The following is a 24,807-nucleotide window of genomic DNA, read 5'->3' as shown; positions in this document are numbered from 1 at the left end:
TTTATAACTTTGTCCGTGCCAGAAACATGGCCACACTTGTGTACTGCTTGGGTCTGCTGTGTGGTTTTATACCGGGTTGTAGGCAAAACAAAGCATTTCACTGTACCTCGGTACATGTGAGGATAAAGTATAATTGATTCATTCATTATGCTCCTCTTTGTAATTCCAGGGAGCTGACCAAGACCATCTTCAACCCCCAGTTTGGGAGCATTTTCCGGACTCACCACAACCCCACCTACTTCTCGCGGAGGCTTTCACGCTTTGCCGATATCTACATGGCCTCCTTGAGCTGCATCCTGAACTACAACCTGCACAACACCTTCTACCCACGGCGGACCCCGCTGCAGCACGAAGCCGCCCTGTGGACGGACCAGCCGTGTTTAAGCAACCTCAAGGCCACCCGCGTGGAGGGGATGGCGCAGATTGAGTGAGACGTTGTAAACTGTGACAGACTAGTCACAGTTCAGAGCTTTGCTTCCATCGTTTTCTAACCTGTGTTACATGAACTTCACTGAGCTGAAACTTTGAGCGTGCTGGGAACGTGTTCAGCCAAGCTTTTGTTTCCCCCATGACAAAGACTGGATGTTATCACTGAGTCGCCATTTAATTCCCTGCAAGTACATCTCCATCTTGAGTTTGTTGGGTAACCAGTTGGTTTATCCTTTCCCGGGTATCCACGTGGATTTGAAGAATGTTGTTGTTGCCTCGAGCAATCTTGCAACCCACGTCGCTCGCTGGTTTGACTTGATAGACACACAGGGTCTCTTGCCCAGACTAGGGGAATCGAGAACCAGAGGGCATAGGTTCAAGGTGAAGGGGGAAAGATTTAAGAGGAATCTGAGGGGTAACTTTTTCACACAAAGGATGGCGGGTGTATGGAAAGAGCTGCTAGAGGAGGTAGTTGAGGGAGGGACTATTGCAATGTTTAAGGAACAATTAAACAGGTTTGGAGGGATATGGGCCAAACGCAGGCAGGTGGGGCTAGTGCAGATGGGACATGTTGGTCAATGTGGGCAAGTTGGGCGGAAGGACCTGTTTCCATGCAGCATGACTCTGACTTGCGAGTGTTTAAATGGAGAAGGTTTACTGGGATCTTTTCATGGGAGTAAAGGAAGGGTAAGGATTTATAAGAACGTTTGATTTGGGTTTTCTAGAACCGATATCTCTCGCATTGTGTGTGGAGTTATTCAGCGAAAGGATCATTAAGCCGTCTTGTTGTCGTACACACCACAGCCATACCACCTACATGGAGCTATATATATGGACTAACCTGAGACTAGGTGATTTACAGCATCATCTCAGTATTAACTCCTCATGTATCTCCACAATGTACCCTATCCTGAATTTTGCAATCTATTTATGAAGGAAGTTCGGCTTAAAAAATATGTGTTAGCTACATACAGGTAGATATACTGTTGACAAATAGCTTTGCCAGTCTGTTTGCTTGTTGGTACTGAGTTTACATGTGTATATGTAAGTATTGTGTGATATTGTTGATCGGGCCCTGTTGCATATGTCATAGGTTATTTTTAATGTAGAATTAATTGAGTGTGATTGTCAGTATGTTCATCTGGAAACATAATAAAGATGCATAAAAATTTAAAAAAACGCAGCGTGCTGGAGGAACTCAGCAAGTCAGGCGGGAAATGCACAAGGAAATGGACAGACGACGTTTCGGGTCAGGACCTTTCTTCCCTCCCCAGATTCTGCCTGACCCGCTGAGTTCCTCCAGCACGCTGTGTTTTGATCTAGATTCCAACATCCGCGGTTTCTTGTACCTGCATAAAATCACAGTTTACATTTGAGGCAAGAACCAGGTCAGTACCTCACAGAGCTGATTGAAAAAGAAATCGTGAAACTAAGTTTTGAACAAGTTTATAAAAGGCGAGTTTACTGTCTTATGCACAAGTACGGTGGTGAGGTACAGGTGCAATGAAGTCTTCCCTGCAACAGCAACAGCACAGACAAACAACAGCACAGACAATGGGCATTAGAGTTTCTTGAGGTTGTGTTTACTGTCACGTGTACTGAGGTACAGTGAAAAGCTTTGGTTGCATGCTACCAGTTAGTAGAGAAACTATACATGGTGAAAATTGAGTCGTCCACTGTGTACAGATACACGATAAAGAGAATAACGTTTAGTGCAAGGTAATGTACGAAATAAGATTGTCTGAGGGTCTTCAATGAGGTAGATAGTTGCTCAGGACTGCTCTCTCCTTGTTGGTAGGATGGTTCAGTTGCCTGATAACAACTGGGAAGAAACTGTCCCCGAATCTGTAGGTAGGGGTTTTCACACTTCTCTACCTTTTGCCCGATGGGAGAAGAGGGAGTGCCGGGATGAGACTGGTCCTTGATTATGATGATGGCCTAGCTGAGGCAGCGTGAGGTGTAAATGCAGGTTGAAAATGAATTAAAACAATTGTGTCTTAATGTTAGGCAGAGCAAAATTGATGTTTCTTTGTCATGTAAAGTATTTGGAGCACACTGGCCGAATGTGCTCATGGTTCCTACTTTGTTAAATAGCCACATTCCCATTCCTCTCTTAGTTCAATTTTATTTTGCTTTAGATGTTCACTAAGTAACACAGTGGCACGATGGATATTGATGCAGTTTCACAGCTCCAAGGACCTGGGTTTAATCCTGACTACCAGCCTCATCTCTGGAGTTTGCACATTCTCTCTGTAGTTAATAGTCCCTGGTGTGTAGGATCGTGCTAGTGTACGGGGGTCGCTGGTCGGCGCGGACTCGGTGGGCCGATGGGCCCGTTACTATGCTCTATCTCTAAACAAAACTAAACTAGAGCATGGACCTTGTGGGCCAAAGGGACTGTTTTCACATTATGTCTAACAACCATTTGACTATAACATGCAATTCTGTGGAACTCATTGCCACAGATGGCTGTGGAAGGAATGGACAGGTATCATTTCAGGTCAGAGCACTTCTTCAGACTAACCAGAAATTGTCCCAACATCTGTCCCTTGCCTCCGCAGATGCTGCCTGACCCACTGAATTAGCACAGCATAGCACAAGAACAGGACCATCGGCCCACAATGTCTGTGCCAACATGATAACAAGATCCATTCTTACCTGTCTGCACATAATCCATATCCCTCCATTCCCTGCATATCCATGTGCCTATCCCAATGTCTCTTAAATGCCACTGTTGTATCTGCCTCCACCACCACTCCCAGCAGCGCATTCCATGTACTCACCACCCTCTGTGTTTTAAAAAGAAAGTTGCCCTGCACACCTCATTTAAGGTTTGCCCCTCTAACCTTAAAACCGTGCCCCCTAGTATTTCATTAGACACAAAGTGTTAGAGTAACTCAACGGGTCAGGCGGCATCCCTGGAGAAAAAGGATGGGTGATGTTTCTGGGCCCTTCTTCATTTTTCCATCCTGAGAAAAAGGTTCTGAACTCCTGCCCTATCTCTGCCTCTCATAACTTTATACAATTCTATCGGGTCTCCCCTCAACCTCCGACATTGCAGAGAAAACAATCCAAGTCTGTCCAACCTCTGCCTGTTGCTAATACCCCCTAATCCAGGCATCATTCTGGTAAACTCCTTTGCACATCTTTCCTGTGATTGAGTGACCTGAACTGCACGCAATACTCCAAATGTGGCCGAATTAAAATTCTATAAAGCTGCATCATGACACTTCCTGACTCTTATCCTCAATGTCCTGACCTATGAAAACAAGCATAACATACGCCGCCTTTAACACTCTATCTACTTATGGTGCCACTCTTAGTGAGTTCCTCCATTAGTTTGTCTTTTGCACAAGTTTGCAACACCCAGCGGTAGAGATGCTGCCTTACTTCGCCAGCGACCTGACTACGGGTGCTGTCTGTACGGACTTTGTACTTTCTTCCTGTAACCGCGTGGGTTTTCTCTGGGTGCTCTGGTTTTCTCCCAGACTCCCAAGACGTGCAGGTTTGTAGGTTAATTATCTGGTAAAATTGTCAATTGTCCCTAGTGTGTAGGATAGTGCTACAGGGATGTACAGGGATTGCTGGTCAGCACCGACTCGTTGGGCCGAAGGGCCTGTTTCCACGCTGCAGCTCTAGAATCTAAAGTCTAAATCTGTAGATTCTTGAGCCAAGCATTTATTAGTGGTGGTTACTGAAGTGTCATTTCCAGAAGCTGTCATGTTTGGAAAGCCTGATTGGAAACACGCTCTTCACTGAAGATGGATTGAATAAAGAAGAGCCTAAATATTCCTGTCTGTAACCTTCTCGAGTATTAACTGGCATTTGTTTTCTGTCCATCATTTTCGCCACAGCTGTTCATGTGTTTAATATAGAAAGAGAATGACAACTATTCCTTCACTTGCTGTGTGTACTTGGCTTTGTCCAACACACTGATAGCTAATACCGGTCGGTCCGCCACTGATTTAGCGGCAACGTGGACCGGCACTTCCTTTAACCCAGGCAAATTTACCAGAGAGCACCTGAAATCCCCCCCGGAAGTCCCCCCCGAAAGTGAGGCTGAAAATGTGGTGCCTATGCCGGGCGAGGACTGGTGCCTAGGCCGGCCGACCTCTGTGGGTCCTGGATAATCCAGCAAGGCTCTGGAACCAAGGGTGTTGGGGGGGTGGGGAGGAAAGGATGGTGGACCTGTATTTTAGAGACTTAAAAGACTGTTGTATGAGCAGCACAGTGACGCAGATGGTAAGGTTGCTGTTTCAGAGCCAGATACCAGGGTTCGATCCTGACCTCGGGTGCTGTCTATGTGTAGAGTTTGCACATCCTCCCTGTGACTGCATGGGTTTCATTCTGGTTACCTTTCACATCCCAAAGAAGTTCAGGTTTGTTGGTTAATTGGCCTCTGTAAAAATTAGCCCAAACATTGTGTGTGTGTGTGTGAGGGGGGGGTGTGAGTGGATCAGAAAATGACATATCATAGAACTAGTACGAATAGGTGATCAATGGTCGGCGTGGATGTGGTGGGCTGAAGGGCCTGTTTCCATGCTGTATCTGTAAACTCTATTTCAGCATAAATTAAAAAGGCTAGACGAAGCGGCTAACTATTTCAGAGCAAAGGTTGGGACAGACAGTTTACCTCCTGAATTAGACGGGGATGGATGCGCAATCAGTTTGTCAACTCCAAACTGTTTTTCCCAGGGTGGGGATGTGAAAGATTAGAGGGTATAGTTTTACGGTGAAAGTTTCAGTTTATTGTTGTCACCCACATCCAAGGTACAGTGAAAAGCTTTTTGTTGCGTGTGTTATCCAGTCAGCAGAAAGACTATACATGATTACAATCTAGAGTAGAGATAAATAGTATAACATTTAGTTCGAGATATAGTCCAGTAATGTCCGATTAAAGATAGCCAGAGGGTCTCCAATTAGGTAGATTGTAGGTCAGCTGGTGATAGGATGGTTCAGTTGCCCGTGAACAGCAGGGAAGAAACTGGGCAAAATTGTAAAGGTGATGTGTGGGGCAGGATTTTACACAGTGCTGGGTGTGTGGAACTCGCTGCTAGGGGTGGTGGTGGAGGCAGAAATGATAGTGGTATTTAAGAGGCTTTTTAGATAGATACATAGATATGGATCACATGCAGGCAGAGGAAATAAGTTGATGCAGGTATCATGTTTAGCACGTACATTGGGTATTTTTAAGGTGGAGATTGACAGATTCCTGATTAGTATGGGTTTCAGGGGTTATGGGGAGAAGGCAGGAGAATGGGGTTGAGAGCGATAGATAGATCAGTCATGGTTGAATGGTGAGATAGACTTGATGGGCCTAATGGCCTAATTCTGCTCCTTTCAAGGTGTAACCAAGGCTTTTTATTCCAAATCAAAAAGTAGCCCAATGCTGACAACAACATATTTTTCTTTCACAGGCATCAGCTTTTAAACATCTTTTTAATATTTCACTTTGATCAGTTCTCTCAGCTAAATATTTATAATCTTACAACAATTGCTCAAAGCTACTTTGCTGATTTGATTTGAATCGGCACTTAAAGATACTTGAAACGTAGAATTAATTTTTGTCACTTCATTTTCCGCGATCAAAGATGTTCTCCAGCTCCTAATCCACGCTAGTCCAAAGTTTGCTGACGTGAGGCCGTAATTGCTGTTCTTTATGGTCCACGCCTAACAATGTTGATCTTGCTATTGTTCATGACCAATGTCTGTTGACAGTCTATGCTCATCCTGTGGAAAAATAAGAGACAATTCTTAGATGTCACAGCGTGGAAACAGGCCCTTCAGCACAACATGCCCACACCGCCCAACAAGTCGAATGTACACTATCTGTACATGCCTGCATTTGGCCCATAATCTCTATAAACCTGTCCTACCCATGTACCTGTCTAATTGTTTCATAAATGTTGCGAAAGTACCTGCCTCAACTACCTCCTCTGGCAGCTCATTCCATACACCCACCAGCGTTTGTGGGAAAAAGTTACCCCTCAAATTTCCATTAAATCTTTCCCCCCCATCACCTTAAACCTGGTTTGTTGCTTTCCCTACTCTGTGCGTCTACCCAAATTATTCCGCTCATGGTTTTGTACACCTCTATAAGATCACCCCTCATTCTCCTGCGCTCCAAGGAATAAAGTCCTAGCCTGCTCAACCTCTCCCTATAGCTCAGGCCATGGCATCCTCATAATTCTTCACTGCACCCATTCCAGCTTGACAACATCTTTCCTATACCATGGTGCCCAAAACTGAACATAATACTCTAAATGCGGCCTCACTGACATCTCGTACAACTACAACGTGACCTCCCAGCGTCAATTATCTGACTGATGAAGGCCAATGTGCCAAAAGCCTTTTTGACCCCATCTACCTGTGATGCCACGTTTAACAAACTATGTACCTGTACTCTGAGATCCCTCAGCTCTACAACACTTCCCAGAACCCTACCATTCACTTGTGATCGGACAACTGTGCCTGGAGTTTGGTCTTTGAAGCTGGCCTTTCCCAATAACCTAACCTGTGCTGTAACAGGTGCCATATTGGTTCTGGATTAGATGGAGAGCTGAGGAAGTACTTCACACTTTCTTAAAACAGGCGCAGAATTAGGCTATTCGGCCCATCAAGTCTGCTCTGCCATTTGATCATGTCCGATCTATTTTTCTCTCAACCCCATTCGCCTGCCTTCCACCCATAACCTTTGACGCCCTTACTAATCAGGAACCTGCCAATCTCCACTGTAAAAATGTCCAAGGACTGGGCCTCCACAGCCATCTGTGGTAATGAAATCCACTGATTCACCACCTTCGGGATAAATACATTTCTCCTCGTCTCCATTCTAAAGGTAGGTCCTTTTAATCTGAGACTGTGCCCTCTGGTCCTAGATGCTCCCACTAGTGGAAACATTCTCTCCACATCCACTCTATCCAGGCGATTTCTTATTCAGTAGGTTTCAATGAGATCCCTCCCTCATTCTTCTAAACTAGAGCGAGTACAGGCCAAGAGCCATTAAACACTCCTCATACGTTAACCCGATAATCCTAGGGATCATTCTCGTAAACCTCTGGACCCTCTCCAACGCCAGCAAGTACTTCCTCAGGTGTATTGGGCCCAAATCTGCTCACAACATTACGAACGCGGTCTGATCTTCACCTTGTAAACCCTTAGCATTACAGCCTTGCTTTATCAAGTCTTCTTGATACGAATGCTAACATTGCATTTGCCTTCTGGAGAACATGAATAGGAGATGTTTTGGATTGCAAACCTTCTTTATTGTGGTGGGGCAGAGAAATTGATTGACTTTGTCCTTCCCCCTCCTCTCTCCCAGCTTTCTACTCACCACCCCCTCCCCCTCCCCCCCCCCCATCAATCAGTCTGAAAAAGGATCCCAAACTGAAATGTCACCCGAACACGTTCTCCAGAGATGCTGCTGACCCACTGAGTTACTCCAGCACTTTGTGTCATTTTAAAAATTGGCAAATGAGGAAGTATGTGTGACTAATTGTGCTACTCAACCTGCGTATCCTTCCACATCAGGTACATAGCCATGTTTAATCATCAAATCAAACCAAACCACAGAGGTGGTTGTAATGTCTGCGCTGAACATGATGACGTTAAACTAATCTCATCTGCCTGTACATGATCCAAAAGCCTATTAAACGTCAGTATCGTATCAATTCACATTCCAGGCCCCAACCACTGTGTAAATAAAACCTGCCTCGCAAAACTCCATTAAACTTTTCCCCTCCCACCTTATAACTATGCCCTCTAATATTGGACATTTCCACTCTGCGAAAAAGGTTTCCGACTGTCTACCCTATCTATGCCTCTCATTTTATATACTTCTATCGAGTCTCCCCACAACCTCTGATGTTACAGAGCAGACCTGTTGAAAGTGTGGATGCATTAGAACTTATTTTAAGTGGCAACTGGAAAGATATACTTTCAGCTCCACACCGATCGCCTCCTGGTGTGACTTACAGGGAAGGGATCGTCACCATCAGCTGTAGATGTAAACTTGTTGTACATCGGGTTATTAAATCTGGTTGGAGCTTGATCGTCGAACGATGACACACCTTCTTCGTCTTCAGACTGTGGAAGTAAATTGACACTGGGTCACAAGAGGAGGTACCAGGAAAAATGACGAAAGGCTTGGTCAAAGATACAGACGCAAAGAGCTGGAGTAACTGAGCGGGTCAGGCAGCATCTCTGGAGAAAAAGAATGGGTGACATTCCGGGTTGAAACCCTTCTTCAGACTGAAATTAGGGGGGTGGGTGGGGGGGGAAGTGGAGGTAAGTAAAGGCCAGAACAAATCGGGGCTGGTGACATGGCCAGCGAAGGGTGGAGCCCATAATGGCCCATTGTTGGCTGTGGAAGTGATGATAATGAGAGGGATACAGTCCTTGTTCAGACCGTTGTGTTGTACTCGAAATATGAGGCAGCTTATTAGAGGTGCCTTAAAGGAGGAAGGGTTGGAAAGTTTAGCTTCGAGATACAACATAGAAACAGGCCCTTTGGCCCACCGAGTCCATGCCGACTAACTATCACCTGTACGCTAGTTCCATACTACACACTAGGGACAATTTACAGAAGTAGCCAGGATCGAGTCTCCTGACCTCTGGGTCTGTGGTGCTGTGAGGCAGCAACTCTACCGCTGGGCCACCCACGGGGCATGTGGCAGTTTTGGAGACAATGTAAATGGCTGGAACCAAGAGAAACTGCAGTTTGTGGTGTCTTGAAGGCACGTTGCCTTTGCACAGTCCACACGTTACCTTGAAGTACTGGAAGCTGAAGGGTCCTCTTTTGTGACTGTAGTAGTAATAGGTAGCGACTGCCAAGCCTGTTATTGCCAGCACAAAGGCAAGGAACGCTCCGAGGCCAACTCCAGTGTGAACCACGGGGGTTTTAACCTGTTAACAGACAATAAGTGACTACACTTTCATCGAAAGCGAAGAGATTAGTTTGGAATCCTACTAAGAAGGCTGTTGTCTGCATTTCCATTTACTGAACAGACAAAGTAACAGGTGTCCTGAATAATATCACTTGCGAATCATTTACGTTTATTTTTTATACTCCTGGAGATACAATGTGGAAAACAGACCCTTCGGCCCACCGAGTCCATGCCGACCAACGACCAACCCTACACTAGCACTACCCTACGCATTAGGAACAGTTAGCAGAAGACAATTAACGTACAAACCTGCACGTCTTTGGAGTGTGGGAGAAAACCAAAGCCCCCAGGGAAAACCCACATGGTCACAAACTCCCTACAGACAGCACCCATAGTGAGGATCAAACCCAGGTATCTGGCGCTGTAAGGCAGTAGCTCTACCGCTGCTCCACTGTGCCGCCCGCTTAGTGTTGCCCATATTGTGCAGTGGCTTACCGGTTCAGGAGGGGCCTGTAAAGGCCTGTTGATGGCATGAATGATCCCATTTGAAGCTACCATGTCCCAGGCAACAATGGGTCGCTGGTTGACAAGCTTTCCAACCTGCTGACTGAACTCTGGGCTTGGCGGGGAAGTGTTTTTGGTTTCTGTTACCAATAGAGACTGCCCAATCTTGCTCTGGATAATGGTGCCGTTTTGCAGTTTGTGGTATACATAGGTGTCGTGAATGGAGAAGTGGTGCTCAATATCTCGTCCAGATAGGGTCTGTGAATGAAAGCAGTCACTGTTAGAATCATACAGTGTGGAAACCGTCCCTTCAGCCCAACTTGCCCATGCCGACCAACACGAGCATTTGGCCCATATCCCTCTAAACCTGCATTTGGCCCATATCCCTCTAAACCTATCCTATCCATGTACCTGTCTAAATGTTTCTTAAATTTTGTATTAGTACCTGCTCGACTACCTCCTCCGGCAGCTCGTTCCAATAACCTAACACCCTTTGTATAAAAAGTTGCCCCTATCAAATCATTCCCCTCTCGCCTTAAACACATGTCCTCCGTTTCTTGATTCCCCTACATTGGGTAAAAGACTTGCATTAGCCCTATCTATTCCTCTCACAATCTTATACGTCTCTATAAGATCACCTCTCATCCCCCTGCACTCCAAGGAATAAAGTACCAGCCTGCTCAACCTCTCCCTAGAGCTCAGGTCCTCGAGTCCTGGCAATACCCCCGTTAATCTTGTTGGCATCCTTTCCAGTTTAACAATATCTTTCTTATAACAGGGTGACCAAAACACTCTAAATGTGGCCTCACCAAGGTCTTGTACAACTGTAACATGACCACCTAACTTCTAGACTTGGTTTCCTATCTATCTGCCTCCCTGTGGTATGTTTTGATAGAGGCTACACCAGCTACACCAGCTACTTTAATGAATATCCATTTTGGGAGGATATAGTCAGGAGGTCCTAAGTGGTTGGGACAATAGTTCTACCCGAGTAATTACTAGAATATAGATTACTGGGTAGATGTGGAGAGTTTTAGTCTTAGAGATACAGCGTGGAAACAGGTCCTTCGGCCCACCGAGTCCTCGCCGACCACCAATCACCCCTTACCCATTCAATCCTACACACAAGGGACAATTTACAGAAGCCAATTGCCCTACAAACCTGCGCGTCTTTGGAGTGTGGGAAGAAACCGGAGCACCCGGAGAAAACCCACTCGGTCGTAGGGACAACGTTAAAACTCCATACAGACAAACACCCGTAGCCAGGATTGAACCCGGTTCTCTGGGGCTGCACCACTGTGCCACTGTGCCATGGTATCAGTATTTTATCCTCTAATAGGCCTCATTTAAGTCATTTTAGTTTGTTGTGAAAACACTGAATCCTTACTGTATTTTCATAGAATCCGGAGTTGACTGGAACAAACAGGGTGCCTTTGACAGTGAGATCAGTGAGAATGTTCACAAACCGTCTACCATTCGATGTGGTGTTTGCATAGTTGAGGATTTGCTGGAAATAATAACAAACATATATATTTCAGCCACACTTGCAAACACCATCAAATCAGCTATCAACCGTCCCAATCCTCATGAAACCATAACCAAATATTCACAAATAGCACGCAATTCTAGCAGTGGTCATAGAGGCAGAATTAGGCCATTCAGCCCATCAAGTCTACCATTCAATCATGACTGATCTATCGTTCCCTATCAACTCCATTCTCCTGCCTTCTGGTTTTTCAGGAACTGTTTCACTTTCACTGCTTATAGTTAAGGCAATTGGTCATTGCCATAACTGGCCCCAAAGTTAATTAAATATTTGGATAATTTGCAATATTTTTTAATGACAGATTAAAGTTTGAGCTTACACATCGTAAAGAAGTTTATCATTTTACATTTAGTATTAATGGGAATTAATATTCCATAAAGTCACATTTAGTTTGGTAAGCGCCATTAAATCATTCATCACATAAGGTACCGTAATATCATCATTTGTAGGAAACTTGGCCCATTCTGGACTTTATCTAGCACCAAACATTATATCCTTAATCCTGTGTATGTTCCTTTAGAAAGGAGATGAGGAGGAATTTCTTTAGTCAGAGGGTGGTGAATCCGTGGAATTCTTTGCCACAGACGGCTGAGGAGGCCAAGTCATTGGGTAAATTTAAAGCGGAGAATGACAGGTTCTTGATTAGTAAGGGCATCAAAGGTTTTGGGGAGAAGGAAGAAGAATGCCCTCTGGTCCTGGACTCTCCCACTGGTGGAAACATCCTCTCCACATCCACTCTGTCCGGGCCTTTCACTATACTGTAAATTTCATTGAGGTCTCCCCTCATCCTTCTGAATGAAAGGCAGATCAGCCATGATTGAATGGCGGAGTAGACTCAATGGCCCGTATGGCCTAGTTCTGCTCCTATGACCTATGAACATTTAAATGTTGATGTGACATTTAGGGAGCAGGCTACGGAAATTCTGCACCTGACCCCAATGGCCTATTCCTGCATTCTGGTAAATGCAACATGAGTACTCACCGTTAGGAAGAAGGAGAATTTGTCGATGGTGGTTAGGACTTGCAACAGATTCCCATTACACGAATATCCGTCTCCCACATAACCTTTCTGACACGCACACTCCACATCTGTGAGCAGAAGATGAGCAATCATTGAGTGAGTAACAGAGTATTGTTAGCACGAGGTGGAGAGAGTCAGAGTTACGTCAAGTGTCAGGTAATTGTTATAGGTTCATAAGTTCATAAGTTATAGGAGCAGAATTAGGCCATTCAGCCCATCGAGTCTGCCCTGCCACTCAATCATGGCTGATCTATCTTTCCCTCTCAATCCCATTCTCCTGCCTTCTCCCCATATCCCCTGACACAAGTACTAATATTCCGTTGTTACATGTACCAACAACGGAACAATGAAATTCTTCCTTGCTGCAGCATAACATGCCTATAAATACAATTCAAGTAGATAATGTACACTAAACCAAAATTCAAGAGATTAATAACCCCAATACCAGTGTAAAAAAGCCCGGTTCTTAGTTCCACCAAAGACAGTCCATAGTTCATAAGACATAGGAGCAGAATTAGAGGCATAGAGCGTGGAAACAGGCCGTTCAGAACAGGCCCATGCCGACCTACATGCCCCATCTACACTAGTCCCACCTTCCTGCGTTTGGTCCATATCCCTCTAAACCTGTCCTATCCATGTATAAATGGTTCTTAAACATTACCTACCTCAACTACCTCCTCCATAAACCCACCACCCTTTGTGTAAAAAAGTTGCCTCAGTCTCCTATTAAATCTTTCCCTCCTCACCTTAAACCTATATCCTCTAGTTCTTGATTTCCCTATTCTGGGTAAAAAACTGTGCATTTACCTGATCTATTCCTCTCATGATTTTGAACATCTCTATACTGTAACATCAACCCTCATCCTCCTGGGTTACAAGGAATAGTGTCCTAGCCTGCACAATCTCTCCCTATGACTCAGGCCCTCGAGTTCCTGCAACATCCTCATAAATCTTCTCTGCACCCTTTCTTGCTCAACGACATGTTTCCTATGACAGGGTGACAAGATCTGAACGCAATACTCACCAATGCACAAGTGTAACATGACCTCCCAACCTCTCTTGACTGATGAAGGCGATTAGGTCATTTGTCCCATCAAGTTTACTCCGCTATTCAATCATGGCTGATCTATTTTTACCTCTCAAACCCACTCTCCTGCTTTCAACATGTAACCTTTGACACCATTACTAATCAAATACGTGTCAATCTCTTAATACCTTCCACCGCAGTCTGTGGCAATGAATTCCACAGATTCACCACCCTCTGGCTAAATAAATTCTTCTTCACTTCCGTTCTGAAGGTAGGTTATTTTATTCTGAAGCTATGCCTTCTGGTCATAGACTCTTACTATTGGAAACATCCTCTCCACATCCACTCCACCTAGTGTAGTTTAGTTTAGTGTAGGTTAGTTTAGTTTAATTTAAAGATATGGCATGGAAACATATCCTTTGTGCTACTGAGTCCATGCCAACCAGCGAACCTCATGCACTAACACTATCTTACACATTAGGGACAATTTTTACCAAAGCCAATCAACCTACAAACCTGTACATCTTTGGTTTGTAGATGTTTGTAGAGGAAACCGGAGCATCTGGGGAAAACCCATGCGGTCAAGGGAAGAGCATACAAACTCTGTACAGACCGCACCCATAGTCAGGATCGAACCTGGGTCTCTGGTACTGTAATGCCCCTGTCCCACTTAGGAAACCTGAACGGAAACCTCTGGAGACTTTGTGCCCCTCCCACGTTTTCCGTGCGGTTCCCGGAGGTTTTTGTTTCCTGCTGCTTCCACTACCTGCAACCTCCGGCAACCACCTGCAACCTCCGGGAACCGCACGGAAACCTTGGGTGGAGCGCAAAGTCTCCAGACGTTTCCGTTCAGGTTTCCATAGTAGGACAGGGGCATAAGGCAGCAGCTCTACCGCTGTGCCTCCATGCCACCCCTGTAGTGTTCTGGAACCTGATAGTTGTTGGGAAGAAGCTATTCTTGATCCTGTTGGTCACGGTTTGTCAGACTCCGAAACCTTCTCCTCGAATGGCAGGAGTGAAACGAGAGCGTGGCCCGGATGGAGTGGGTGTCTGCTGATGCTGGCTGCAGATCATCCTCACCTTTCATTCGGTAGCAGAATGCATCCCATGTCTCACTGGCATTGATTCGGGGGCCGTAGTCCACAATGCCCACGTGACCCTCACCGCATTTGGGATTGGAGTAACTGGTCGGGTAAGACACCCTCTGTCCATTCAGCCATCCAGCTGCGCACATGTGGTAGCCCACCTGAAATCAGAAAACCAGAGAGACCTTTCAACACAATTGCCATAACTTGATTTAGTTTAGTTGAGAGATACAGCATGGAAACAGGCCCTTCGGCCCCACATGTCCGTGCCGAGAACAAAGGGGGAACCCGGTTGGGGGGGGGGGGCACCTGCTGGAACATGCCTTCTCTCCAGAGATTCTGCCTGTCCCACTGAGTTACTCCAGTATTTTATGTCTACCTGCAGATATGACGGTTCTGTTAACTTTTGTAACATTGTCGGCACCAGAAACATAGCCACACTTGTCGACTACATAGGTGAGGTCTGCTGTATGATTTTACCGGTTTGTGTGCAAAACAAAACATTTCACTGTTTCACATGTAACAATAAAGTGTCATTGAATCATTGATCATTGATCACCCGTTCACACTAGTTCTATGTTATCCCACTTTCGCATCCACTCCCTACACACTAGGGGCCAATTTACAGAGGGCCAATTAACCTACAAACCCGCACGTCTTTGGGTTGTGGGAGGAAACCTGGAGCGCCCGGAGAAAACCCACGCAGTCACAGGAAGAACGTACACACTCTGCACAAGCAGCTAATGGAAGGGTCTCGGATCAGAGGGCACAGTCGCAGAATAAAAGGGCACAAGGAAATGAGGAGGAATTTCTTTAGTCAGACGATGGTGAATCTGTGGAATTCATTGCCACAGATGGGTGTGGAGGCCAAGTCATTGGGTATTTTTAAGACGGAAATTAACAGATTCTTGACTAGTAAGCTTGTGAGTGGTTGTGGGGAGAAGGCAGGAGAATGGAGTTGAGAGGGAAAGATAAATCAGCTATGATTGAATGGCGGAGTAGACGGGGTTGAATGGCCTAATTCTGCTCCTATCACATGAACTTGGTCATTGGAACTTCGACATGAGAGGAATAGATCGGGTAAATGCACAAAGTCGCTTGCCCAGAGTAGGGGAATCGAGAAACAGAGGACATACTGTAGGTTTAAGCTGAAGGGGAAAAGATTTAATAGGAATCTGAGGGGTAATTTTTTCACCCAAAGGGTGGTGGGCGTATGGAACGAGCTGCCAGAGGCCGGGACTATCGCAACCTTTAAGAAGCAATTAGACAGGTACATGGATAGGACAGGTTTGGAGGAATATGGGCCAAATGCAGGCAGGTGGGATTAATGTAGATGGGACACATTGGTCGGTGTGGGCAAGTTGGACCAAAGGGCCTGTTTCCACACTGTATGACTCTATAATGTCACAGTGAGAATCAAACCCGGGTCTCTGGCGCTGTCAGGCAGCAACACTACCGCTGAGCACTGTGCCGCCCCATGGGAAGAGGAAACAGACCTGTTGGGCGTAGGATAGCTGGTTGTACGTTGCCAATACTGCATCCTCAGCTCTGCATAGTTCCTGCGCTTTGGTGTAGTTGAGCTTGTACTGCCCCTTGGTAGATCGTAGGTGGAACACTCCCAATTTTTTATCTAGAGAAGAGGAAAATGTAGTTCACACAACAACTGGGAAACATTAAAACTCTCAAGGTCTGTTATTGTGACTCAAGAATTAACCTGCTATCTTACAAAATCAGAATAAATCATCTGATTGGTGCTTATCATTAATCATTGAACAGACCCCTATCTCTCCTGCATATCCATGTACCTATCTAAAAGCCTCTTAAATACCACAATTCTATCTGCCACCACCACCACCACTGGCAGCGAATTCCAGCCACCCACCACATAGAAAAAACTTGTCCCACACATCTCCTTTAAATGTTGCCTCTCTCGTCTTAAGCTCTGCCCTCTAATCATTTTCATCCTTGGAGAAAGGTTCTGACTGTCTACCCTATCCACACCTCACATCATTTTATACACTTCTCTCGGGTCTCCCCTCAACTTCCAGCATTCCAGAGAAAACAATCCAAGTCTGTCCAACCACTCCTTGGGGCTAACAGCAGCTAATCCAGGCAGCATTCTGAGAAAGGTTTTCTGCACCCTCTCCAAACCTTCCATTCTGTCATGGGGTGATCAATTCTGCACACAATACTCCAAATGCCTTCTAACCAAAGAAATAGATTCACACAACGTGGAAGCAGGCCCAACCCATTTGGAATATTTTGGAAACCAAGAACCAAGAACTTGCCTACGCAATGCCTTTTTCAACTGTAACATGACCTCCAAACATCTGTACTCAATACTTTGCATGTTGTTAAGTTGGAATGGGTGCAGTAATGGTGTTGCTGGGACTTGAGGGTCTGAGCTATAGGGAGAGGTTGAGCAGGCTGGGACTCTATTCCCTAGAGCGCAGGAGGATAAGGGGTGATCTAGAGGTGTATAAAATCATGAGAGAAATAGATTGGGTGGACACACACATTCTTTTGCCTAGAGTGGGGGAATCGAGAACCAGAGGACATAGGATTAAGTTGAAGGAGGTAAGGTTTTATAGGAATGTGAAGAGTAACTTATTCACGCAAAGGGTGTGGGTGTATGGAATGAGCTGTGGGAGGAGATAGTTGAGAAAGAGACTACCGCAACGTTTAAGAAGCAATTAGACAAGTACATGGATAGGACAGGTATAGAGGGATATGGGCCAAACGCAGGCAAGTGGCAATAGTGTAGATTGGACATGTTGGGCCGTGTGGGCAAGTTGGGCCGAAGGGCCTGTTTCCACAATGTGTGACTATGAGTCTACTTTGACTGATGAAGGCCAATGTGCCAAATGCCTTATGGAGCTGATTTCCTGAATCCTATACTCGATGCCCCGGCCAGTGAAGCCAAGTATACCATATGCCATCTTTACCACTCCATCTCCTTGTATTGCCACTTTCAAACTTTAAAACATAGACAACACTCACCTTCAAAATGTAGGTCAGTGCATTCAGCATTTGCATGACACTTTCCATCGTCTTGGACGCATCGATTAACAAGAACCTCTTTGATTGTGCAATTAGTTCCATCCCCAACGTAATTATTTTTGCATGCACACTTGCGTCTGTTCTGTTGCAAAAGGGATTCAAGTTAGCCAACAATTAATAATGATGCATTATTGGGGATTTTCTGGTCATTTTGATCAGAAACACTCACCCTACAAAGATTAAAAAAGAGTAGCGATTAAAAAGGTGAGAGTGAATAGATCAGGCTTTTTGTTTGATTTGCTTTGGTTGGTACAGTGGCGTAGTGGTAGAGCTGCTGCCTCACAGTGGAAGGGTCCCCGGTTCAATCCTGATTATGGGTGCTGTCTGTATAGAGTTTGCATGTTCTCCCAGTGTGAGTTTCCTCTGAGTGCTCTGGTTTCCTCTTTCATTCCAAAGACGTACAGGTTTGTAGGTTAATTGGCTTCTGTAAATTGTCCATCATGTGTAGGATAGAACTAGTGTACGGGTGATCGCTGGTCGGTGTGGAGTTGGTGGGCTGTCTCCACATTGTATCTCTAAACTAAACTAAACTAAAAGGGGCTAAGGGGTAAAGGGGCTAAGGGGTTCAAAGAGAATTTCATAAAGGTTTGGAAGTGTTTTAAATGAGTAGAGAGGTTTCTACTTGTTGGGAAGAACATTAGTTTAAATATGTTAGTCTCTAATAGGGATGATTTTCTCTTATTAATTTGGTGGTGAATTGTGAGAGTATCTTTGAGGGAAGTCCAATTAGGTAGGGAATGAGAAAGGGAAGCAAGTGCAGAGGTGGTTATACAGGTCCACCACTGATATTCCAGCATCCTTGATTCCAGAGTCCTTCTGGATTATCCGTTTTGACAGACCAACATAGACCTGAAAAGTCACCTGTCCATTTTCTCCAGAGGTGCAGCCAGACCCAGTGAGGCTCTTCAGCATTATGTGTCTATCTTTGGTGTAAACATGCATCTGCAGTTCCCTTTTTATTAAATTATACTATACACAAGTACAATCAATCCAAACACAAGGAGTGCAAAGATAACAATTATAAAGTGCAGAATGTAGTGTTATAATAAGAAAGTACTAGTTACAGAGAAAGCGCAGATAAAAAAATGCAAATTCCACAGTGAGGTAGGGTCGGAAGATCGGGGTTACACTCTTAGCTCATGAGAGGACAATTCTGTAGTCTAATAACAGCCGAAAAGAAGCTGTCCCTGAATCTGGTGGTATGTGCATTCAGGTTTCTGTATCTGAGTTAAACTTGTCACAAGCTAACACCAAGGGTTTGTTTGCTCTGTTTTGGGGCGGCACAGTGGTAGAGTTGCTACTTTGCAGCGCCAGAGACCCGGGTTCGAACCTGACTATGGGTGCAGTCTGTACAGAGTTTGTACATTCTTCCTGTGACTGTGTGGGTTTTCTCCGGGAGCTCCGATTTCCTCCCATACTCTAAAGATGTACAGGTTTGTAGGTTAATTGGTTTTGGTAAGCCTGTAAAATAGTCCCTAGTGTGTAAGATAGTGTTAGTATACGAGGAGATCGCTGATCGGCGCGGACTCGGCGGGTCGAAGGGCTGGTTCCCACACTATCTCTCTAACGTCTAAAGTCTACTCACAGGCCTGAACACTATGCAGGTTGCGTGTTCATGGCAGCCTCCGTTGTCTCCGTCCGCACAGATGTCTATCGGGTCGCACATATAGCCGTCCCCAGTAAAGTCCCTTTGGCATTTGCAGCTGACGTTTACTCCACTCTGAGAGCACTTGGCAAATTCCGAGCAGCCGCCATTATCCTGTGCACACTGGTCGGCAACTGTGTGAGGGGAAGAAAAATAGACCAGGGGAAGAAAAATAAAGCAAGTCAAAAGTCGGAAGTTGAGCGGAAAGCCTGACAGAAATATATAGAGTTTAGGGCAGCACAGTGGTGCAGCGGTAGAGGTGCTGGCTTACAGCGCCAGAGAACTGGGTTCCATCATGATAATGTGCTGACGGTGTGGACTCTGTGGGCTGAAGGACCTGTTCCCGTGCTGTACTGTCCTATGTTCTATTTAATGATTTTACCAAGCTAAACTAAACTAAGCTAAACTAAAAAGCAGTATGTATGGAGATATTTCAGTGTGAAGTGACGGTCTCCTTATTGCTTCAAAAATGTCTCTACCACAGCACGTTGTGAAAAAACATGTCCCGTACATCTCCTTTGAATTTGCCCCCTACTTTAAAGTTATGCTCTCTTATCTTTGATAATTTCCAATAAAAAGGTTCTGACTGTCTACAATATTTATGTCTCTCATAATTGTATACATTTCATCAGGCCTTCATCCAATGCCCATGAGGAGCATTTGCACCCCCACACTTTACAGACGCTCTTCAAGGCAGGTAGCAACACCATGGATACCTCACCTGTACATGTCCATCCGTCACCTTCGTAGTAGAGTTTACATTCACAGGTGCCGTTCTCCTTGCAGATCGCATCAGCAGAGCAAGCGGGCGAACACTCTGGCTTCACATCTGTTGGCCAAAGGCACAGACGTTACGATACAACAGTTTAGGAAGGAACTGCAGATGCTGGTTTAAACCGAAGAAGGGTCTCGACCTGAAACGTCACCCATTACTTCTCTCCAGAGATGCTGCCTGTGCCGTTGAGTTACTCCAGCTTTTTGTGTCTATTTACGATACAACAGTTTGCAGCACAATAGCAACGCATGTCTTGGAATGGATGCTGAGAATGCACCTTGGAAGCTCAGAAATCCACAGGACTTCCTTCCATTAATTTATTGAAGCAGACAGAAGATTGGGGAGCTGATAGAATCGTTGAGTGATTCAGCCCAACTTGCCCACACTGACCAACATGTCCCAACTACACTTGTCCCACCTGCCCACGTTTGGTCCATATCCCTCTAATCCTGTCCTATCCATGTACCTGTCTAAATGTTTCTTAAACATTGCCATAGTACCTGCCTCAACCACCACCTCCTGCAGCTCGTTCCGCCACACTTTGTGTGAAATACAATGTTGTAGCTGACAATCAGGACATATTGGTCGGTGCGGGCAAGTTGGGCCGAATGGCCTGTTTCCATGTTTGTATGACTGTATGAAGTAGTAGAGACAAATACTTGCATTTGGTGGTGAATGCACAAAAGGACACAAAGTGCTGGAATAACTCGGCAGGTCAGGCAGCATCGCTGGAGAACATGGATAGGTGACGTTTTGGGTTGAGACAAAACTGAACACAATATTCTCCAAATGTGGAACAGTGAAATGCATTTCTTTATGCATGCAGTTGAGTGAAAATCTTACTAAACTGCATGACAAAAAAAAAACAATTTCACTGTGCCTACCTAGGTTCATGCACTTCGGTGGCAATCACAGTCGGTCAATAAATGCCAGCATTAGCGGACGAATAAATCTTGAACGATCCTGCGAATTTACAGCAGGAATTACAATTCACTTGCACCTTTCGTACCGAGTTGTGTTTCGCAGCGAGCACCTGTCCATCCTTCATTACAGAAGCAAGTTCCCTCGGCCCAAATACCTTCATCGCATCGTCCATTTTCTTTGCACTCGCATTCTGAAAGCAGGGCAAGATTCACGGCTTATTGTGCTCTGATCCGTGACACATCACAGTTAACATGCTGAAGCATTCAATGTTTCATCCGTGCGGGGGGCAGTGGCATATGATGAAAGAATAGATCGATTGGGCTTATATTCGCTGGAATTTAGAAGGACGAGAGGGGATCTTATGGAAACGTAGAACATTTTTAGGGGATTGGACAGGCTAGATGCAGGAAAAATGTGCCCGATGTTGGGGGAAGTACAGAACCAAGGGTCACAGTGGAAGAATAAGGGGTAGGCCATTTAGGACTGAGATGAGGAAAAACATTTTCACCCAGAGAGTTGTGAATCTGTGGAATTATCTGCCACAGACGGCTGTCGAGGCCAATTCACTGGACGTTTTCAAGAGATAATTAGATATCGCTCTTAGGGCTAATGGAATCAAGGGATATGGGGAAAAAGCAAGAACAGGATACTGATTCTGGATGATCAGCCATGACCATAGTGAATATAACCATAATGGCTCGAAGGGCCGAATGGCCTACTGCTGCACCTACTTTCTGTGTTTCTATGTTTCTGGCCGGGCGAGCCGTGGCCTGTAGGGGGAACCCCCGAGCCAGCCCCTGCTCGGCCCCCGAAGGCCAGAGAGACAGGAGAGGAGGGAGCTGGCGATGATGGACCCCGAGGAGCAAGGCTGGCAGGAGTGTGCATCGCGCTCTTCAAAGTCGGCTGCGGGAGGTGCCCCCTGGCGGGATGGGCGAATTTTAGACTTTAGTGTTACAGGGGGGGGCCACGGGAGAAGGTACAAACTCTGTACAGACAGCACCTGTACTCAGGATCAACCCTGGGTCTCTGGGGGCTGTAAGGCAGCAACTCTACCGCCGCGCCACCATGTGTTCTTGGATGAACGTGACGGCTGGAGGCCCCTGCAGCAGCCTGGGGCTCGCCTGGATCAGGTCCCGACCACACGAGACCTAGAGCGCAGACCGGACTTTGGAAATGGCGCCAAAATCCGGCGCCTCTTGCACGCGGTCTCAGTGGACTATTTCTGTACACTTTGCTAATCAGGGATTGTGCTTGGCTACGGCAATATTGCACTGTTAAAAAAAAAGAGTTTCACTGTGCTTTTGCATAATAAAGCACCACGTCGATGATCTTACTTGTACAATCCGCCCCCCAGTGCCCTGGCTGGCACTGTTCACAGGCTGTGCCTTTGAACCCAGGGTTGCAGGTGCATTTTCCTGATCCTGCGTACTGATCGTCGCACACGCCGTGGCCATAACATGGGCTCTCTGGGCCTCCTGGGCAAGCTGCAACACAACAACAAGACTTTAGTAGCAGCACCTCATGTTTCACTTGGGCAGCTTGCAACCCAGCAGTATGAATATTGATTTCCCTTGCATTCCCTCTCTCTCCATCCCTCCCCCACCCTAGATATCCTGCATGTCTCCCATTGTTTGTATCCCATTGTTATCACCTCTACCACAGCCAACAATAGAACATTGTGGGCTCCACCTTTCCTTGCTCATCAGTGCCGGCTCAGTACCTTTGCATGCCTCTAGTTTCCCTCACCCTTGACTCTCAATCTGAAGAAGAGATTCGACCCGAAACGTCACCTATTCCTTGTTCTCCAGAGATGCTGCCCCACCCGCTGAGTTACTCCAGCATTTTGTGTCTATCTTCGGTGTAAACTGGCATCTGCAGTTCCTTCTTACACATTTAGTCTAGAAGCCTGCATGGATGTGGGAAGAAACTAGAGCACCCGGGGGAAAAAAGTGTGGTCACAGGGAGAACGTGCAAACTCCGTACCAACAGCACCCATAGTCAGCATCAAACCCACCCCTGCATGTGGGGGTGATGGATAGAGAGTAAATCGGGACATGTGAGAGGGAACTAGATTGGCCCGTGAGGGAAGGGAACTCACTGAGCTGCATGGATAAGGCAGAGAACTGGGAAGGAATAGACCATGGAGTCATAGAGTAAAACAGTGTGGAAACAGGCCCTTCGGCCCAACTCGCCCACACTGGCCAACAATGTCCCATCTACCCTAGACCCACCTGCCTGCTCTTGGTCCAAACCTGTCCTGTCCATGTACCTGTCCAACTGTTTCTTAAACGATGGGATAGTCCCAGCCTCAACTACCTCCTCTGGCAGCTTGTTCCATGCACACACCACCCTCTGTGAAAAAGGTACCCCTTGGATTTCTAACACTATGCCGGATGGACAGGCCCTGCCAGCTCCCATCAGTCACATCCCCCTTATGTATCTACTTCCCTGCAACTTTACTTTAGACTTTAGAGAAACAGCACGTAAACAGGCCCTTCGTCCCACCGTGTCCGTGCCGACCAGTGATCACCCCGTGCATTAGCCGTACCCCACACGTTAGACTCTAGAGATACAGCGCAGAAACAGACCCTTTCGAGTCCAACCCACCAAGTCTGTGCCCACCAGCGATCGTCCTGTACACCAACCTAAACATACTAGGGACAATTTTATACTGAAGCCAATTAACCTACAAACCTGCACGGCTTTGGGATTTGGGAGGAAACCGGTGCACCCGGAGAAAACCCATAATTTCACGGGGCAAACGTGCAAACTACTACATACAGATAGCACCCGTAGTTGGGATCAAACCTGAATCTCGGGTGCTGCAAGGCAGCAACTCTACTGCTGCCACCATCTCCATTCCCTGTCACAAGTACCCTTCAATCCTCCTTTGCTAATTCTGAAACCAAGGGGTAATTCATAGATTCAGATTCTGCGTTCGTCCCAGGGCTGGATCTACAAGCTGGGCTGGTTGTCTACCGTCGGTCCAGCCAGGCGTTACTGTCAACCATCCATCAGATTCAGATTCAGATTCAGATTCAATTTTAATTGTCATTGTCAGTGTACAGTACAGAGACAACGAAATGCATTTAGCATCTCCCTTGAAGAGCGACATAGCAAACGGGGGGGGGGTGGTGATTGGCAGTCACCGAGGTACGTTGTTTAGTAGAGTGACAGCCGCCGGAAAGAAGCTGTTCCTCGACCTGCTGGTTCAGCAACGGAGAGACCTGTAGCGCCTCCCGGATGGTAGGAGGGTAAACAGTCCATGGTTGGGGTGAGAGCAGTCCTTGGCGATGCTGAGCGCCCTCCGCAGACAGCGCTTGCTTTGGACAGACTCAATGGAGGGGAGCGTGGAACCGGTGATGCGTTGGGCAATTTTCACCACCCTCTGCAATGCCTTCCGGTCGGAGACAGAGCAGTTGCCATACCATACTGTGATGCAGTTGGTAAGGATGCTCTCGATGGTGCAGTGGTAGAAGTTCACCAGGATCTGAGGAGACAGATGGACCTTCTTCAGTCTCCTCAGGAAGAAGAGACGCTGATGAGCCTTCTTGATCAGAGTAGAGGTATTGTGGGTCCAAGAGAGGTCATCGGAGATGTTGACTCCCAGGAACCTGAAGCTAGAAACACGTTCCACCTCCGTCCCGTTAATGTGGATGGGGGTGTGCGTGCCGCCTCTGGACTTCCTGAAGTCTACAATGAGCTCCTTGGTCTTCTTGGAGTTAAGGGCCAGGTTGCTGCATATCCACATTCCTATCTAAATGCCCCTTAAGTGCCACTATCTCCACCATTACCCCTGGCAGTGTGTTCCAGACCAACACCACTCTGTGTGTGAAAACCTGCCTCGCACATCTCCTTTAAACTTTGCCTATCTCACCGTAAAGGTATGTCCTTTATTTCTTTGAC

At 46.2% G+C, this 24,807-nt stretch overlaps 2 protein-coding genes across 3 annotated transcripts in view; one reads left to right on the top strand and one right to left on the bottom strand.

Moving 5' to 3' along the window:
* The window catches only part of nt5dc3 (5'-nucleotidase domain containing 3), a 28,277-nt gene extending 26,330 nt beyond the window's left edge, over positions 1-1,947 (top strand). The window contains exon 14 of the mRNA XM_055650632.1: positions 170-1,947. Coding sequence (XP_055506607.1) covers positions 170-431 — 262 coding nt within the window. The 3' untranslated portion in view covers positions 432-1,947. The remainder of the gene's footprint in view (positions 1-169) is intronic.
* A 3,904-nt stretch (positions 1,948-5,851) lies between these two features.
* stab2 (stabilin 2) overlaps positions 5,852-24,807 on the bottom strand; it is a 109,387-nt gene continuing 90,431 nt past the window's right edge. For both annotated transcript variants that reach the window (XM_055650629.1, XM_055650628.1), the window contains exons 56-68: positions 22,236-22,385; positions 20,987-21,091; positions 19,924-20,031; positions 19,143-19,336; positions 17,498-17,639; positions 15,994-16,127; positions 14,493-14,658; positions 12,347-12,453; positions 11,206-11,325; positions 9,810-10,076; positions 9,196-9,333; positions 8,404-8,514; positions 5,852-6,159 (exon numbers count right to left, since the gene is read on the bottom strand). In XM_055650629.1, coding sequence (XP_055506604.1) covers positions 6,118-6,159; positions 8,404-8,514; positions 9,196-9,333; positions 9,810-10,076; positions 11,206-11,325; positions 12,347-12,453; positions 14,493-14,658; positions 15,994-16,127; positions 17,498-17,639; positions 19,143-19,336; positions 19,924-20,031; positions 20,987-21,091; positions 22,236-22,385 — 1,784 coding nt within the window. In that variant the 3' untranslated portion in view covers positions 5,852-6,117. The remainder of the gene's footprint in view (positions 6,160-8,403; positions 8,515-9,195; positions 9,334-9,809; positions 10,077-11,205; positions 11,326-12,346; positions 12,454-14,492; positions 14,659-15,993; positions 16,128-17,497; positions 17,640-19,142; positions 19,337-19,923; positions 20,032-20,986; positions 21,092-22,235; positions 22,386-24,807) is intronic.

This window comes from Leucoraja erinacea, chromosome 19 (assembly GCF_028641065.1).
Source record: "Leucoraja erinacea ecotype New England chromosome 19, Leri_hhj_1, whole genome shotgun sequence".
Taxonomy (NCBI): Eukaryota; Metazoa; Chordata; class Chondrichthyes; order Rajiformes; family Rajidae; genus Leucoraja; species Leucoraja erinaceus.
Note: the sequence above shows the minus strand (reverse complement) of the source record. Positions and strands in the feature narration are given on the sequence as shown.